This window comes from Callorhinus ursinus, unplaced genomic scaffold, assembly GCF_003265705.2.
Source record: "Callorhinus ursinus isolate GAN/ISIS: 27379988/994484 unplaced genomic scaffold, GSC_fseal_2.0 scaffold14, whole genome shotgun sequence".
NCBI lineage: Eukaryota > Metazoa > Chordata > Mammalia > Carnivora > Otariidae > Callorhinus > Callorhinus ursinus.
The window spans coordinates 2,861,804-2,881,266 of NW_027397076.1; the positions used below are offsets into that span (position 1 = coordinate 2,861,804).

Sequence of the window (19,463 nt, forward strand, 5' to 3'; positions counted from 1 at the left end):
GAGGTAAGCAGGACCCAGATCACACAGGGTCATGCTTTTCGACCTGGGCTGCACACAGCTGCCTGGGGGAGCTTCTAAAGATACTGATGCCTTGGCCCACACCCCCAGAGATGCTAAGGAAATCAGTCTGAGGTTTGGCTTGGGCAAGAGGAATTTTAAAAGAAGATGATTGCAGTGGTCCAAAGAGAGATGATGGTGGCTTGGACCAAGGGGGTGGCCCTTCAGCCACTGCTCCCTCCATGAGGGATTTTAAATGGCTCGAGGCTGATGTCTCTCCCACACAGCCCACCTGTGGTTTATAGGAAGCGCTCACATTCTTAGCCTGGAGAGATCAAAGTGTGGGGTGCTGAGCTGCAGGTGGCCTGGGAGCACATCAGCTAAGCTCTGCCTTGCTGCTCAGACACCCATCAGTCTCATCCCGCTGATACTCTTACCAGATGTAGCAAGAGGAGTAGCAGCTGGCCCAACTTTTCCAAAGAAATCATCACCTCAGAATCTCTAATCTCCAGCCAGCCAACCTTGTTATAGCAGTGTGGGTGAGTCTACCTGTTCTTGGCCACAGTGGTTTCTGTCACAGCTTACTTTGGAAGGTGGCCCCTTTGTCTTCTTGCTTCAGCTGTCACCAAAGCAGTGCATTTGTCCGGGTTGTCTAAAGAAATAGAAGCAATAGGAAGTGTATAGAGGGAGATAAAGAGGTTTATTATAGGGAATTGGCTCACATGAGTATCGGGGGTCAGGTAAGTCCCAAATCTGCAAGGTAGGCCGGTAGGCTGAAGATGCTGAATTTTGATCTATTCAGGCCTTCAACTGATTGGGTGAAGCCCACTCAGATTATGGATGGCAATCTGCTTTACTCAAAAGTCCAGATTTAAATGTAAATCTCAACCAAAACCCCCTCACAGAAACATCCAGAATAACATTTGACCAAATATCTGAGCACCAGGACCCAGCCAATTTGACACATAAAATTAACCATCACAGACAAGAAGAGACTCATTTTACATCCTCTTACAATATGATATTCATAGAATATTTCCAGAAGAGTACAAAGAATACTTTTACCAGGGGGCTTGGGGTTTAGAGTAAAAGACATACTTATTTTTTCCCAGATTTTATTTTATTTATTTATTTATTTATATTTATTTTGCTGTGTGTGTATGTACTGGTTTTTCAAATAAAAAATAAACTATAACAAATGGATCAAAGTGATCACTGGATTGCATTTATTGGCCATCTGCAAAACTGCTTTCTTCACAACTTAATGAGATGACACAAGGGGTGCTGGGTGGCTCAGTTGGTTAAGTGTCTGCCTTCGGCTCAGGTCATGATCCCGGGGTCCTGGGATCGAGCCCCGTATCGGCCTCCCTGCTCAGTAGGGAGTCTGCTTCTCCCTCTGCCTCCATCTGCCGCTCCCCCTGCTTGTGCTCTCTCTCTCTCTCTGTCAAATAAATAAATAAAATCTTTAAAAACAAAAAAAAGGAGATGACACAAGTACATGAGCCTACACTAAGGGGTATTACAAGAAACATCAAACATCAGGAAGCATTGTCGGCATTTGTTACACATCAGTGTCCTCTATAAGAAGAGCCCAGGAGATGTCACATAGATTTTAATTCCAAGAATGGTTGTGGGGCACCTGAGTGGCTCAGTTGGTTAAGTGTCTGACTCTTGATTTCAGCTCCGGTCATGATCTCAGCTTTGTGAGATTGAGCCCCGAATCAGGCTCCACACTCAGTGGGGAGTCTACTTGAGATTCCCTCTCTCTTCCTCTCCCTTTGCCCCTCTCCCTATCATGCCCGTGTACATTCTCTCTCAAAGAACAAAAAAAAAGAATGAATACGACCAAATGGGGTCACCCCTAGCCAGATATTACCGTGTGGGCGTTTAAACTCTTTGAAGCACAGTTTTACATTCTCACTTTTATTTGTCTTTCTCTTTTAGTCCTGCTTTTTTTAAACCTTTTATTATGGAAATTTTAAAATATACACAACAGAAGAGAAAATGGTAAAGTGTATCCCCATGTAACAATCACCCAACTTCAACCATTATTCACTGATGGTCGGTTTTGTTCTACATACTCCTCCACACTTCCTCTCAAACACCATTGGATAATTTTTCATCTTTTAGGATGAAATATTCTCATTCTATAAAATTTACCCTTCTAAAGTGCACAATTCAGTGGTTTTTCAAGTATATTCACAAGGTGGAGCCATCACCAGTATATAATCCAAGACATGTTTATCACCCCATACCCAGCAGAAGTCATTCTGCATTCTCCTTTCACCTCAGCTCCTGGCAACCCCTTATCTACTTTCTGTCTCTGGATCCCCAGATTATTTTAAAGCAAATCTCAGATATCACATAATTTCACCTATAAATATTTTAGTATGTATTTGTAATACATAAGGACTCCTTTTCTTTCCTTTAACATAGGATACAAAAAAATTAGTAATAATTCTTTCATATCATCTAATATATAGTCAGTGTTCAATAGTCTCCTGTTAATTGGTTTATTCTCATTGTATCCAAACAAGCCCTTCATACCTGACATGGTTGGTATGACACGAGTCTCTTTTGATATTTAACAGTTCCTTTTCCTGTGGTTGGTTGGTTTGACACTTATTTGTTAGAAGGGGAAAAAGTGTCATTTTCCTGTAGAATTTTCTACAGTTTGACTTTGACTGATTACAGATCCACGGTGTTCTCTTATTGCCTATACGTTCTATAACCTGGTGGCTGACTCTAGAGACTTGAGGTGACTCAGGTTCTGGGTTTTGGCAAGAATACTTTCCAGTTGGTAGTGGGTGTTTCCCTTGCACATCTGTAGACGTAAGTCATCTCTGACTGTCTTTTGGGGATTTAAGAGCAATCTGTGAGTTCAGGTGTCATCTGCCTGATCCACACGTTGGGAAGTTCCCCATCAGCCTTTCCCAAGGGTCTTGTACCGATCACTGTTGCCTGGATCCGTTATTGCTTTAGGGGGATCGTTGCAGAAGGATGATGTCCTAGCTCTTCTACTCCTTCTGCATTAATTAGCTGTAATCAACCTAAAAAAGAACTTCTCCTCATTAACTTGGGGATGATTATCCAGGAGGTAGATACTGCAGCTGGATGAATAATTATGCAAATACCTGTATAAAAAGTGTTTATTGATGGCTCAGTGTCAACAAAGAATTACAACAATTATTTAATTAAGGAGAACCAACTCTTACGGAGTACCTACTAGGTGCCAGACACCATGCTAAGTAGGTACTTTGACATTCATTATAATTTCATTTAAAAATCATCATCCTCTGGGGCATCTGGGTGGTTCAGTTGGTTAAGCATCCAACTCTTGATTTCGGCTCAGGTCATGATCTCAGGGTGGTGAGCTCGAGCCCCACGGGTCGGGCTCCATGCTTAGCAGGGAGTCTGCCTGAGATTCTCTCTCTCCCTCTCCCTCTGCCCCTCTCCCCTGCTCACTTGTGCAAAGCTCTCTCCCTCTCTCTAAAATAAATAAATAAATAAATAAATAAATAAATAAATAAATAAAATCTTTTTTAAAAATCATAATAAATCCTACAAGGCAGTTGTTATCTCATGTAACAGATAAGGAAACTAAAACTTAAGAGAAGTGACTTAAATCAGGTCAAACAGCTGGAATTAGGTACAGGACAGGGGCGTCGAAATCATGATTGACATAGAGCTGAGAGAGGTAGTTAACAGGTTAGATGACAGAGTCAGTATCGGAGGCTGAAGGGACAGATGAACACATGAGAGCTTTTGCATTTACAGGGGGAAATGTAAAGTCCTGCTCTGGGATTGAAAGTCACTCAGGTCCATGCACAGAAAGACCTGAATTATCAGGATCTTGTGTTTCAAAATGACCTGGAGACATTAGCTTAGAGCAAGCTCCATATGGATCTTAGAAAAACTACCATTGTATTAAACCGCATTAATAGGGGCAAGTAATGAATAGGCTCAAAGCTCCATTTGGATTAAAATCATAAATATCTTTTTCCCTATTGCATCTTCAGCCTCCAGCACAGTATCTGGAAAAACAGTCAGTAATTATCTGGATAATAATGGGCACTCAGTACATACCTGGCAACACTTAGATATATTTATTCAATCATTAACCAAATCTGTTGGGTGCTTGTTGCCCCTTGAATGCTGTTTTCAGTGCTTGAAATCCTGCAGTGATCTTGCAAAGCCTCCATTCTAATAGAATGGTAAGGAAGAGAGATGACAAACAAATAAATAATGGTGTGAAGTGGGGGGGCGGGAGTGCCAAGGAGAAAAATTAAGCGGGGTATGGTGGATGAGGAGTGCCGGGTAGGAGGAGTCGAGGCACATCTGGGGGTCAGGGAAGACCGCTCTGAACAGAGACCTGAATGAAGTGAGGGTGTGGGCCACGCAAGCAAGGAACAGCAAGTGCAAAGGCTCTGAGGCAGGAGTCTGCCAGATGTATTCCACGTGGAGGGAGGTGACAGTTTTCTCCAATCTCGGCTGGTGAAATCACATCTGGAGCCAGGTGTGATTCTGGGCACCAGATAGTTGAGGAGATTGTCAAATGAGAGCATTTCAAGGTAGTAAAGGGTCTGGAACCTGCTCATGTTAGGGTGGGTTAAGGAAGAGAGTGACTTAGGCATACCTGGCTGGTTCTCCTCAAGTGTGTGAAGAACAGACACAAGGCTGAGGGCTGAGAATTCCCTTTCGTGATCGATAACTGGGACCGTTCATTCACTCTGGGTGTAATATACAGCAGAACAAGTTCCCCAAAGGGAAATTAACTTCCCGGTCCAGTAGTGAGCTCCCTGTTCTGGGAGGTGTTCAAACAAATGAAGACAGTCTACCAAAGGTGGAGAAGATGACTCTCCGATCTCAGGCTGGAATAGGAGGCCTCTGAGGTGAATTCCATCAGGGAGATTCAGAACTGTGCCCTGACCCCTCTCTCCCACTTCTCTCCCTTTCCACCCTCTGTCTCCATGCTCCCACCTTGCTCACCCTGAGGACGAAGCACACGCGTGCACACAAATACACAAGAGCAGGCAGAGCAGTGTAGGGGGGAGGGAGAGAAGACAAGGAAGGCAGAGAAAGGGAAAGAAGAAGAGAAGAGACAGGGAAGGGAGAGGAGAGGAGAGGGAGGCAGGGACGTGGGAGTGAGGCTTCGGAGTCAGGGAGTCCCTGGTGACCCCACTGCAGGTCCCCAGAGCAGCAAATGGGTAATCTTGAATCACAGCTCATGCAGGGCTTCCTGTTTTCAGCTTGTCTCTGTGAACATTTGGAGGGGTTTCCAGCTAGTAAACAAAGCAGAGAGCCAAGACTCCCTCCCCAGGCCAGCAGCCACTTCATCCCTGTGGCTGCCTGGCCCCAGTGCTCTCTGACCCCCTCCTATCCTTTTTGCCTGAGGACCATGCCAGAGTCCCCTCCAACACCCACCACAGCCGGCCCCAGGCCCCCTGCCTGCTTCTCCGAAGTTCCAGATTTGATCGGGTTCTCACAATAGAAAGACAAACCTCCCAGAGTGCAGAATCCAGTCTGAGCAGTTGCAGAAAAATTCACCTTGGAAAACACAAGTTTTCCGGAGACACATTTTCTTTGCCTTTTCCCAAACTCCTGCTGTATTCTTCCTCCCATTCCCCTGCCCCTTCCCAAGTTACGAGTGGATCTTTATCCAGTCTTCTTAAATTCAATCCAACAAACGTGTTGGGTGCATCTGCGCCAGGTACCTGTGTTAGGACTTGTGAGGGAGACACGTTATCTGTCCTCAAGAAGCTGACCATCTAATGGGAGGAAGACATCGGTGGAGCTGGGTTTTACAGGGCCCAGACGTGCACAATTTGAAGGCTCCCTGTAAGGAAAAGAACTTAAAATTGCCAGGAACATAGGCCAGGGCTTGTCCTGGGGTTTTAGAAGAGTCCGTATACAAGAAACCAGGATTATATCCTCACTCCTGGCGAGGGCAGGATGAGCACTCCCATCCCAAACTACTACCCAGAAAAGGTGCACAAGGAGAGGTTGGGCTGACCACTAATTAATACTAATTAATTCATTAAACCTCTATGTCTACCCCCTCTCTCTTTGCTCTCTTTTGTCTATTCTGTGAAGAGATGAACGCATGCATGATGCATTCAACAGATATTTACTTAGGGCTCCTATAATAACTAGGACAAAGTTCAGCTGTGTAACAAAAGACCTAAGGGGGCTTAAATAAGCCAGGACCTTCTCTCACACACAGTGGTCTGGGCGAAAGCAGCCCAGGGCTCGCACGGAACTTCCTTGGTTTTAAGGACCCAGACCCCTTCCATCTTGTTGATCATGAATTCCTGGGGTGTTGTTCTTCGGCCACAAGGTCAAAGATGGTCCACACCCCAGCTAGCAAGAAGAGCAAAAGCCTCCCCTTCCCTTTAATAGTAGGCCTAGAAGTTTGGACTCCACTTCTGCTCACAGAAACAGAAAACATGGTCACATGGGCACACACAGGGGCCCGGGAGATGGGGAAGCGTGATATTTATTCTGTGGGAGGTCACTTGCCCCCAGATCGGGGTGCTTCATGACTATAGAAGAGAATGGACGTTGTGGAAAGCTGGAAGTGTCCAAGACATCCTGCTATGTATGCTGTGCTATCTAGGAAACTGAGGTGCAGAAGAAGTTCTGGTCCTTTCCAGAGCCACCCAGGGACAAAACTGAATTAGACAAGCTGTCCCTGCAAGCTTCCCCCACACCACCACCCATTCTTTCATTTTGGTAACTCTAAGTCTCTCCACTGGACCCCAAACATGGGCTGAAGATGAAGCACTCTGATCATTAGAGGGGAAGTTGGAGGAAGGGGGAGGCAATAAAGTGAGGAAGTTGGCAGGAGAAAAGAGAACCAGAAGAGAGTAGTGGTGTAGAAACCAAGTTTCAAACAGCTCAGCAATTTCAGATGTCATGGAATGCCAAACAGGATGCCAATCTAAAGAACGCTAATTGTATTTGCCAGTGAGGAGGTAACAGGTGATCTTTGCCAAATCAGTGTCAGTGGAGTGGTGGGAAGCGACATTCGAAGACAGTGGGTTTAGGGGTGAGTGGGAAATGAGGAGGTAGAGACAAAGAGCAGGGAGTACCTGGGATATTGAAAAGCAGGAGCAATTTGAGGAGAATGGAGGGCCCATGATCACATTGCCCCAAAGGATAAAGAATCAACAGAGAGCAAAAGACGAAAAATACAAGGCAGAAATATAGTTTGACTGTTTTAACGAAGACCAAAATAACAGTGACTTAAACAAGATTAAAGTCCATTTCTTTCTCATGTAAGTGTCCAAACATGCACAGTCAAGGGTGGACTGGGGATTCCATGGTGTTGGGAATCCAGGTTCCATCCACCTTATTATTCAGCCATCCTCAACATACGGCTTCCATCCTGTGGTCCGAGATCCCAGCCAGGTGGAAAAGGGGAAAGAGACTGGGAAGATTCCCTTTGTGGTAAAGGCACCACCCAGAGGTTGCCCACAGCACATCCACTCCCATGTTCATTGGCCAGATTCTGAGACTTGGCCGCATCTACCTAGGAGGGAGACTGGAACAAAGCAATCTTTAGCTGAGAGACTAGATGCCAGATAAAACTTAACGGTCCTATTCCTGAAGCAGAAGGGGGCAGTGAGCAGTCAGTCTTGGAAGACCTAGAACAAAGGGCAAGTTCAGCCATGAGTGGGAGGGGGTGCACGGCCACCTGGAAGACGAAGCAGGAAAGCTGGTAAGCTTGGAAAGGGATGGCAAATAGGGAACTCTTGCTTGGTCACTCATTTTCTCCACAAAGTGGTACTCAGCGTCATCTCTGAGAGGCAGGGACTCTGAGAGAGCCAAGAAGAGAGAAGGTGTGCCAAGCCTCGCTCCCCATCATTGCTTCCCATCTGTTAGGGTGGAACAGCAGGTGTGCACTTGTAAATACCCTGCAGATGGTTTGGAGAACAGCTGTGCTCTTAGAGTCCTGAGCTTCCTTCCCAATTCTGCGCTTAGCTGCCATATGGCCTTGGACAGGGCAAGAAATATGTTTCTGCATCTGTTAAATGACCATAATAATGCCCACACTGCCTGCCCCACAATCTTGTTTTGTGTCCCCTGAGAGAGCTGTGAAGCTTCTTTGTAAGCTGTGAGGTTGTGGGTGTGCATCATCCCACAGGGATGGGGTGGTCAGGGCACTGGTGAGGCTCCGAGGGAGACAGGAGAGGGCTAGGAGAGATTGTAAGCACCGGAGAGCCTCCCGCACAAGCTGTAGGCACCTGCAAACCCCTCCAGGGGGTCTGGGCCTCTGGCCCAACATCAGACGCCTCTGCCGTCCAGGTGAGGGTGACAGGGGAGGGGGCAGCACTCCCAGCTGACCACAGCTGATGGCAGTCAGCTTGTGTTCTGTCTTGAGCTCATGGTCACAGAGCCTTGGCCTCGTCCCCTGCATTTGGCCTTGGAAGTTCTCCTGGGACCTGTCCTTGACCCCAAGTTACCACTTCACGTTCCTGGCCTCAGCCCAGGAAACAATGTGAGTTTCTCCCCCAGCCTTGGGTTGAGCACAACCAGCCTTGTCCAGTGTATATGCACGTGTACGCATACACACACACACTGCTTACACACACAAGCACCACATATAACACACCACACATATAACATATGCCACACACATGTAGTCCCCACCACCACACACATGTCCCCCCACAAACTGCACATACATACAACCCACATGCACACACCCAACACATACATACCACACACACATATACTCCCTTTTTTCCAACTGGTCTCTACCCCATGTCACATTCAACCCACCATGCAACCCGCCATGCAGCTACTTGAGGGATTTGGGATTTTTTTAATTCAATTAGCCAACATATAGTGTATCATTAGTTTTCGATGTAGTGTTCAATGATTCATTAGTTACGGATAACACCCAGTGCACGAGGGATTCTTCTAAAACACAAATTAGGCTACTTTCTTGTTTAAACTCCTCCACTTCTTCCAGTGATTTTCCAGAGCCTTCAGGCTAAAATTCTAGCCCCTTACCAAAGTGATTGAGGTCCCCCAAGGTCTGTTCCTTGACAACCCACTTTAGCCATCCCTCAACCTCCAGCCCCATCAGCCAGTCTGAACCACTTGGGTATCGCCCATCCACGTCCCCATGTGGCTCCTCCGGCCTCTGCTTTGCCCATCCCTTCCATCCTCCAGAGAAATGCCCCTGCTGAAAATTGTACTTATTTCTAGTAAGTGTACTTATTCTTCCAAACCCTGTTCAGAGTTCACCTGTTCTGTAAAGATTCTCTTGACAACCCCTTCCTCATCTACAGGTACATAGTGGAATGACTTGTTTCCTATGTCTGTCTCCCCTGCTAGGCAGGTGACTTCCTCAAGGTCTCTATATATATAGAACACTGGGTCCAGGTATTGGGTAGGTGCTCCATGAACGCTGGCTGGCTGGTACTCACCCCCTGACCCTCCCACACAGATCAAAGTAGAAAACCAGCATGACTACCAGGACATCACCAGCATGGTGGCTATGGCCAAAACCTATGCCACCACTGAGGCCTTCATTGACTCCAAGTACGACATCCGCATCCAGAAAATCGGATCCAACTACAAGGCTTACATGTGAGTCCTTGGGCAGGGCCTGGGTTGCTGGGCGGGAGGGTGGGAGGAGAGTGTAGGAGGAACATCCATTAGAGATGTACGTCCAGCCCTGTCTCCTCCACCACAGGGTAGAGACCCTTCAGCACATCATTATTCTCCCTTTATGTCCACTTACTGCCCTTCTTCTCTGGTCAGTATGGCTAAGTGCTGATGCTTTCTCACAGCTTATCCCAGGGTAGAAATCTGTCTACCCAAAGAGAGCTGCTTCTCCCAGAGGAAGAAAGATACTTGGCATGTTTGGGGGGACTTCAAGTATATATGGATGTATACCATAGGAGACTAGACTGAAAGAGAAACTTGGGGACAAATCAAAGAGGGCCTTGAATGCCTTGCTGAGGGTTTGGGGCTCTGTTCTGTTCTCTCCTGAGCAGAAAAGTGGCATGATCTGACCTGCATTTATAAAAAGCTAGCTCTGGGGCCATGGGCTGCAGAGGGGTTTCTCTGGAACTAGTAAGACCAATTAGGAGATGACATCAGATTTCTCCAGCTGCAAGCAACAGAAACCACACCTAACTGCTTTGATGGAGTTTTCAAAAGGGAATTTATTAGAAAGGCATGAAGGATCAGAAACCCTAAAAACAAAACCACTCAACTGTCAGTTTCAGAACTATTAGAATCCAAGGCAGCTGCAGGAATCTGGGTGGCCAGAGCAACAGACAATCTTCGTGGCACCCCCATTGGAAAGTGAATCTGCCTGAGTCATTTTCAGTGCTTAACTCAAGGTTGTGATTCCATGGAAACAGTGCGGATTAACCCAACTTGGATCACAGGCTTACTGGTTGGAGAAGGGCAGAAGACCAGTATGGAGAGTCCCACCAAGATGATATGCAATATGGGTGGGGTCAGCCCCCAGTGGGAATAGAGGTGCTGTGACAAAGGGAAGAAGAATGAATGCCAGAAAATCCAACACATACATTCAGCCCAGGGGTGGTTCTGGCAGAGGATGACTCACACTCGAGCGGCTGTGGTCGTGAGAACGGAACTTCTTGAAAAGGTGGGAGGGCTTATCTGCTCCAAGGCCTCTCTGTGTCTCACTTTGGAATGTTGTTGTTGGTTCCCCTTGAAATGACAAGACCCCAGAGAGCTAAACAGTGCCCAGTTGCCAAGCGTTCCTAGAGCCCTGGCTGTGTGCACAGCTCCCCATCCGAGGGCTGCCATGGCGGGCTCGGGACAGTTGGAAATCTCTCTGCATGCTTTTGCACAGTGGAGCTTGTGCTCTAGGTCAGGGTCAGCAAACCACTGCCCACAGGCTAAATCCAGCTGCCCCGTTTCTGTAAATAAAGTTTTATTGACCACAGCCAGACACATCCATTTGTGCATTATCTTGGGTTGCTTCTGCTCTACCTGCATTGCCTAGACTAGGGCTCAGCAGACTTTTTCCATAAAGGGCTAGATGGTCCTTTTAGGCTTTGAGGGCCCCACGGTCTTCACTACAACTACTTCACTCTGCCATTGCCTGGGGAGCTGGCGAAGAGGCAGACCTCTTCTTTCAAGTTGAAAGGCAGACTTTCCTTAGACTTGACCTCTAAGGAAAGATTCCCAGGAAAGGGATAGAGCCAGTTCTTAAGGAAGACTTCTGCCCTGTCTTGCCAATTACTCTCTGCCACCCATGAGCCAGGCCAGACCTGTCTCTACTCTCAGATGCCCTCACGGGGATAAGATCGGCTCTTCCCTTGCCCCCTCTGAGTTGGGGAACATTCCAGTGCAGCACTCCAGTGCATTCCTTAGGTCTCCACCATCCGTCATGATATCATTTCCCTCCTCTCCTCATTGTTCACTTTTCCACTTGACATTGACGAAACCTTGTCCTAGTTTCTCTTCTTGAAGATTAGATCATTGCCGCATTCTTTATGCTGAGCCTTTGTGCCCTGGCAGCTCCAGTTTGTCATTAGTTATGACTTTTCCTGGACCCTGGCTTGGCCCCTGTCCGAGGGAGCGGGTTCGTGTCAGACCTCAGTGTAGAGCATCCTCTCCGCGCCCCCCCCGCCCCCTGACCATTCAACCTCCTTTCTGGCCCACTTCCTGCCCTGCATTAAGGCCTCTGTGCTTGTTGCTACTGGGGTGTCATTGTTACTCGGGCTTCTCAGCAGACGGAGCTAGGAAATACATGGGTGTACCTTAACCCATGCATGCACACATATCTGTAATTATTTCTATATATATCCAGCTCTATCTAGAGCTAAAGAGGGCTCATATTGACGTCTCCGACTTTCCTCTAGTACCACGTGATTCATTTCTGCCTTCCCAGATTGCTTATCTATAACTTCACACTCCAACAGGGAAAATCCTGGCTCCTACCAGCCGCCATTCATTTACTTATGTGTTCAGTCCCAGTCCAACTGCAGAACCATGAACGTGGGGCCCTGTGGGAAAGAGCTTTACCCACTGCAGTGCAGTGCTCAGGTACAGCTCCCCTTATAGTTAGTCAGACAGCCTCCACTCTTGTCCAAGCTTACGTGGGTTCACACCTTACCACCCACCCCCACCCTCTTCAGCAAGGAGGTCGACATCATACATTTGCAATATAGGTCGACTCTTCTGGCACAGTCTACATTCTATCCTACATTCAAGCAGTTGCATCACATTTCGGCCAAATGAGTCTTTTCCCCCAGCCTGTGACGGGCTCTGCCATGGAGAGTCATGGTTAAGAGCGTGGGGTTCCTCAGATATGGATTGATGGCTTCTGCCGCTCAGTGGGAATGGTAATAATGGTAATATCTCTCTCATTAGGTTCTCTAACCCATGTCTCAGACAGAGAAAGCACCCATCGAACAGCAACTCTCACCATTATTACTTTCTTGGCAGGACAGCAATCTGGCTTGTGTTCCTGCTGCTTCTGGCATTGCGATGCCTTCTTTTCTTGTCTCCACTGACTGACAAATAATGGCAGTGCCCATTGGACTAAAACATTTATGGGAATATTTCCTTTAGTCCACGCAATATATAAGGATGGAGATCATTCCCAGTTTACCAATGGAAAAAATAAAGACTCCAAGATGGTGTCCATGGTTGTACAGCCAGAAGATGCTGGAACCAAGATTCAGCCTTGCATCTGTCTGACTCAAGTCAGTTCTTCCCTTCTCTTGCCACCATGCAGATCCCACTATACCAACCCTCCTACCCTCCAAGGCACATTCAGTGGTTAACTTCTGGGGTTGTGTTGAGTGACTCTGGTTTCTCTCCTGCTTTCCCCGAGCTCTTCACTACTCGGGTATGCTGCTAACCTTACCATGCCTCTACTGTGGTTTTAAACTGGTGCACCCTTCCAGGTAGTAAGCAGCCTTAGGATAGGGTCACCAAGACAAGCCTAGTACCCAGGACATAGAGCGGCCCAGTGAGTGTTTGCCGAATTGAATTGAATCAAGTCGGGCTGAACTGAACGGACATAGCGCTTATCAATGTCACTGCACCCCTTGGCAATTCTAGCCCCTGTTGTCCATCAGCAATTCTCATCATCTCTTGTCATCAAATGCATCTTCTTTTCTGTTTTAGAAGGATACATTTGTCTAGCAATTCCTCCTCCCACATTCCCCTTTCATCTCAACCACATGCTTTCCCTCAGCCATAAAACACAAAGCTTTACCTCCGACTCTTTGCTTACACTCATTCAGTCTTTGCTGAGTCCAGATAGGCCACTGGAGATCAATTCATCTTGAGTTTTCCCCAATATACACAGTCCCTTACCCAGGACTTAGTTACTGGGTACCTACTACATGCCAGGTCCCACTGGACACTGGGGGGCCCAGGGGTGAGTCAGACATGTCCCCGGCCCTCGGGGAAGACTGGACACTAAAGTGGTGATTCCAGGTGAGATTAGCATGACTAAATATTGGTTTAGGGGCATTTACTCTTGTTGGGGGAGGTGGGCTGTTGGGAAGTCACATCTCATATGAAACATGAAGGATGAGTAGTCCTTAGGGAGGCAAAGATGGAGACAAAGACTGGATCAGGCAAAGATGGAGACAAAGACTGGATCAGGCAAAGGGAAGAATGTATCTAGAAGCCTCGACCTAGGAAAAAGCCATGGCACTGGAGACCGCAAGGGAGGTTGGTGTTGCTGGAGCAGAAAAGGCAAATAGGGAGGGTATTGAGGCCAGGAGGCCTTCCTGCCCTTCACCATGAAATAGTGATCAGTTCTCTCCATGGATCACTTTTCCTACATTTTGGAGCCCTCAAGAAATTCCAGAATCACTAACAGCTCTACTACCTTAGTTCTTCTTTTCAAAAACAAGAGGCCAAGGTTTGGGGGATTTCATCTGATGGTGTAGACATGTTTTAAATTTAATCTTTAGAGGCATCTGCACCCCCATCTTTATAGCAGCAATGTCCACAATAGCCAAATTGTGGAAGGAGCCAAGATGTCCATCGACAGATGAATGGATAAAGAAGATGTGGTATATATACACAATGGAATATTACTCAGCCATCAGAAAGGATGGATACCTAACATTTACATCGACATGGATGGAACTGGAAGGTATTATGCTGAGCAAAATAAGTCAATCAGAGAAAGAATTATCAAATGGTTTCACTCATATGTGGAATATAAGAAACAGTGCAGAGGATCACAGGGGAAGAGAGGGGAAAATGGAATGGAAAGAAATCAGAGAGGGAGACAAACCATGAGAGACTCTTAACTCTAGGAAACAAACTGAGGGTTGCTGGAGGGGAGGTGGGTAGGGGAATGGGGTAAGTGGTTGACAAGCATTAAGGAGGGCACATGATGTGATGAGCACTGGGTGTTATATGCAACTGATGAATCACTGAACTCTGCCTCTGAAACTAATGATGTACTATACATTGGCTAATTGAATTTAAATTAAAAAAATAATAATCTTTGGATTTCAAAGGCAGCCTAGAAAAAAATACATAAGATCCAACAAGTAAATAAGACAATCAGCATAAAGGAAAATAAAAAACAAGCCAATAATAGGACACATCTGGGGGCCAGATGTGTCCCTAACAATACCTGCCAGAATGTGAGCCAGATATTTGAATTGGAGCCTCCTAGCAGCCAAAGCAAAGAAGGAAGGGCAGAGCAGCAACAGGGGTCCTAATGCCCTCGGTGTTATTTTTCTGATACAGGAGAACCTCCATCTCTGGAAACTGGAAGGCCAACACAGGCTCTGCCATGCTGGAGCAGGTGGCCATGACAGAGAGGTGAGAGACAGAGGAGGTGTAATAGAGCGCGGCAGCAGCCCCGGCAGGAGGTGGGGGAGGGACACAACAAGAGACCTGTAAGGAATGGCGCCTCACCCTCCGGCCAGGGCCTCACCACCCACAGAGCACTTTCCCAGACACGGCAACCGTTTATTGCACAACCCCCTGCAGGGTAGATGTTATTATAATCCCACTTTACAGATGGCAGAAGCAAGTTCAGAGAGGGAAAGTGACTTGTCCAGGGTCACAGAGCTGATCAGTAACAGAGCTGAGAGTAGATCCCTGATGTCTTAACTCCAAGTATGGGGGTCTTCCCAGCCCTGCCCAGCTACTGCAGAGAGAGCAGGGAGTCCTCACCAGTCCCTTCTGTGCTCTGACAGGTACACGAAAGCATCCATATTAGGGCACCAGGGCTCCTGGAATGTCCATTCCTCTCTCCAACTTCTTTTTTCAGCTCAGTGTCAGGAGGAAGAGGTTATTTCCACTGAATCATGAATGTGGTATGTGCACTCTGGCTAAAGGTCCCTCAGGTCTTTCTTCATTTAAGGACTGCTGGGAGCTCTCTTCACCTGAAGAAGGGCCAGTCACCTGCTCCCAGGGCCAGCAGGGCACACACATTCTTTCCTGCGGCCCCATGACCTCTGCGTGCAGGCAAGCAATGAGAGTGGATATCGTGTGGGCTTTGGGGCCAGAAAGATCTGTTGGGTGAACATTCATTGAGTGCCTACTGCATGCCGTGCATGTTGTGCCAAGCACCAAAGGAATCAAGATGAAAAGATCCAGCCCTTCCTTTCAGAGACTGTGTCCATTGAGGGCATCAGAACACAAATCTCACTGGTCAGAGACAAGAGGGGTGTCAGTTGGCTTGTGGCGATGAAAACTCCAGAGATACAGCTCTAGGTAAGAGTTTAGAGCTCATCCCCACACACCTCAGTTCAGCTTGCTTCTGCGTTGGCTTCCTTCCGGCCAGCGCACTCATCTGGTGGCGCATAGCGGCTCCAGGTTGCCCTCCTGACGGTGTCAAGGCCGGCAGGACAAAACTCTTTCCCAACCATTTCCACCAAAGACTGGAAGTGAGCCTTCTTCGCAGATTGGCCTGCCTTGGGTCACATGACCATCCGTGAGCCGATCACTACGGCCTCGGAGCAGCACCTGCGCAATTGCCGGGGCCCATGTCACCTGTCCACCCCTGGAGATTGCGGTGGGACCAGGCACTGTGGCAGCAATGACAGAGGGAGACAGGGTGGGCTCTGACGCCACAGAACATCAAGAAGGACAGGAGGGGAAATCAATCTACAGAGGTCCACTCCAGGCTCTGTGGTCAACGTCGGAGACAGAGTGTGGTATGTTGGGGTGGCAGTAAGCTGTGGGAGCCCAGAGAAGGGGCAGCCAGTGAGACTAGCAAGGGGTGAGGTCAGGGAAGGCTTCCTGAAGGAGGTGGTGCTGCAGACCCCTTGTAAAGAATGAGTAGGAATTGGGAGGCATTCCTTCATTTCCTTGTTGGTCATCTGTTGAGCACAAGCTGGGAGCCAGGTGTTGAGTGAGGCCCTGGGGAAACGGTGGCAAACAAGACGGACATGGTGTCTCCCTTCCTGGAACTGATGGCTCAGGGGCTCATAGAAGCAGGAGGTGAGCGAAAGCGAGTGGTCCTGTCCCTTTCAGGCTGGGTTACCTGGGGCAAGTTAACTAACCTTTGTGAACTGCTCCAGCTATTAACTGGAGGTGATCAGCCAGAGGCTGATCGGGAGATGGAGGGTCAGTAGCTCCCCCAGGAGCAGGCATCACAAGGAGGGGCTGCCTCTCCTTCCCATTAGCCCCAGGGGGCAGCTGCAGCCCTCGCTCTGGGAGCCCGCCTGTGCCAGCTAGTTTCAGGGAGGGGTGTGCTCATGACCTTGCCCACCCAAATCATCTGGTCCGGGCAGTCATTTCCTTCCCCCAGTGAGCATCCACAGGACATTGTGGTCCTTTTCTCCATGGCCTTTCCAGAATGTGAGCCCAGCCCTCTGTGAAGCCTCATGAGCTGCTCACAAATGGCCCCAGCAGGCCACCATATCCCCTGCTCTGCACAGTTCCAGGTCACGTGGGCCATTCCTACAAGGGCCTACCTCAGGCACGTGTCCGCTGAGGCCTGGGATTCACTTTCACTTCTGTAGAGTCATGGGCAGTGCTCCCAAAGCCTGGGACAGAGCTTCCCAATGCCACCTCCACAGGGGAAATCTCTGGGGGCCCATAAACGGGCCCTGGCTCCTCTTTCCACCTGGCTTACCTGTTTGCCGGGTAGCCTGATCCCTCCTCAGCAAAACCAGCAATGTGGCTTGGTTGGTGCTAGTCCCACCCGGCTGGAGGGGACCATGGACCCATGTTCTCCAGTCTCTCCCACACTGCCCCACCCATGAACCCCCTTCCTTAACCCTGGGAAGGGGTGGGGGGGCTATGCCCCATGGGATGCAGCCAGTAGGTATTCTGGAAGTTCATCATTGGAAGACAGCCTCTAGAAGCCAGTTTTATCTGGGTCTTGGTCCAGACTTCCATCTTCCATTGAGAAGAAACCTGATTTAGGGGGGTGTCTCAGGGCACAGGTCTTCCTAAACTGAAGGTGCCTCACCAGTCAGCCACTACGGCCAAATACAGGGACCCTGGGTGGTCAGAGAGCCCGGGAGGCTCTTGGAGCTCTGAGGACCAAAGGTCGTCCTCAACTGTGGCTGCACATGAGAATCCCATGAGAAGCTTTAAAAACATATTGAGAGTATTCTGACATAGGGCAGGGCCCCCAAATCTGAATGTTTACTCTGTGTATGTTTGCTTGACTCTCCTGGTGATTCTGATGCCCAATGAGAATCATACCTAGGCCTTCCCATTTTTCAGGTAAGGAAACTGAGGCTTCAAGAAGATGCTTACCCAAAATTATTGAGGAAATGAATAGCAAGACTCCAGGTCACTGGTCTCCCGTGCTGAGGCTGCAATGTGTCCCAACTGACAAGACGGTGGCTTGCTTGGACTGTGGAATCAGACAGAATCTAGGTTTGGTAGCCAGCACTGTGGCTGATTAAGGTCTCTGAGCCTCAGTCTCCTCATCAGAAAGATGGGTTCAACCTTCTTGACAGAGTTGTGGTGGGGGTTGGAGAAGGAAGGGTCAACCCCCACAGAAGGCCCGGTACCTATCAGGAGCTGAAAAGGTGCGAGTTGTCATCCTTCCTTTTCCTTCTGTGATCTCGTGTGCTCCCTGCTACAGCTGAATGAGAAAACTGAGCAAGGGACCAGGAGATCTGTGTAATCCTGGCTCTATTACTGCCCTGCTGTGTGACCTGGCCAAGCCACTCTCCCTCTCTGGGCCTCAGTGGGCCTTGGCCATTAAGATGAGAGAGCTGGTTCTAAGAGCACTCCGGCCATGATCTCTCCTCATTCCAGGCCTTATGGCTCAGAGACACAAATAGATCTCAGAGCAGGAGTGCCCCGAGTGACCTTGGAGAGTGAGGAGAGAAACAAGAATATTGACACAAAGTCCCCTGTGACTCCCAAACCCAGCCACCACAGGGGAAGCCAAGGGAAGACTTCTTCAGATACAACCATCCCCTTGTTGCAAGGGTCAGAGTCCAGCGCTGAAATCTTTCCCCTGCAAAGCAAACTGACCTTGCAGCCCTCAAGTGGCTGGAAAGAGAACATAAGCACTGGGTCCAGAGGGCCAGGCCCGGGGTTGGGAGAGCAGCCTGCCAGCCTCCCCCGCCTGCCTGCCCCAGGCTCAGGGCAGAATGCACCCTTTGTCTCCCTCAGGCTCTCGTCTAGCATGGTCAGCATGGTCGCCGGGGCTCCAAGGGCGGCCTGGGAGGGATTTCTGAGCCCTTCAAGCAGCTTTCCCAAGGGAAGAGGACCACAGGAGTGGCCGGGTGTCCAGGATGGCTCCGGATGGGGACAAGCTCCCCACTGCTGCAGAGCCAGCCGGGTCCTGGGGGGCCGGGGGCGGGGTCTCAGATTTCTCCCACCCCTCATCCTTCCTCTCTCTCTCTCTCTCTCTCTCTCTCTCTCGCTCTCTCGCTTCCGGGCTCCCTTTCTAGTCCCTCTCCTTTCTCCCTCACTCTGTCCATTTGTGTCTCTGCCTTCGTATGCCCGTCTGTCTCTCCCACTGCTTCTCTGTTGTCTCTGTCTGTCTTTCTCGCTGCATCTCTGTCTCTTGTTACTTCTGACCACCTCTCTCGTCTCTGAATGCATGCGCATGGCACTGTCTGTCCTGCGGCCTGTTTGTCCGTGTCTCTCAATCTATCTCCACCTCTCTCTCTCCCCCTCTGCTCCCCCTACCTGCTCCCTCCCCCAGTGCTCACCGTCTGTCTATCATCCGTGCAGGTACAGGCTGTGGGTGGATAGCTGCTCAGAAATGTTTGGTGGCCTGGACGTCTGCGCTGTCAAGGCCGTCCACGGCAAGGACGGCAGAGATTACATCATTGAGGTGAGGGCGGGACGCCCCCATGTGGGACGGACAGGGCCCACGTGTGGGCTCCAGCGCGCTCGGCTCTGTCCCAGCCCGGGGCCTGGGCACATGCGGCTCCAAGAGCTTCTCACCCACCGGCCTCACACAGCTCCCCATCCCCTCCCTTGGCAGCATCTCGAGCCTCTGAGCTCCGGGCATGAAGTTTGATGACTCCTGGGCCTAAGGGCAGGGGGAGCACATCAGG

The 19,463-nt window shown here is 49.0% G+C and overlaps 1 protein-coding gene across 1 annotated transcript in view; it reads left to right on the forward strand.

Moving 5' to 3' along the window:
- SYN3 (synapsin III) overlaps positions 1-19,463 on the forward strand; it is a 445,616-nt gene that overhangs the window by 411,584 nt on the left and 14,569 nt on the right. The window contains exons 8-10 of the mRNA XM_025882043.2: positions 9,455-9,597; positions 14,722-14,796; positions 19,135-19,237. Of these exons, the coding sequence (XP_025737828.2) occupies positions 9,455-9,597; positions 14,722-14,796; positions 19,135-19,237 (321 nt within the window). The remainder of the gene's footprint in view (positions 1-9,454; positions 9,598-14,721; positions 14,797-19,134; positions 19,238-19,463) is intronic.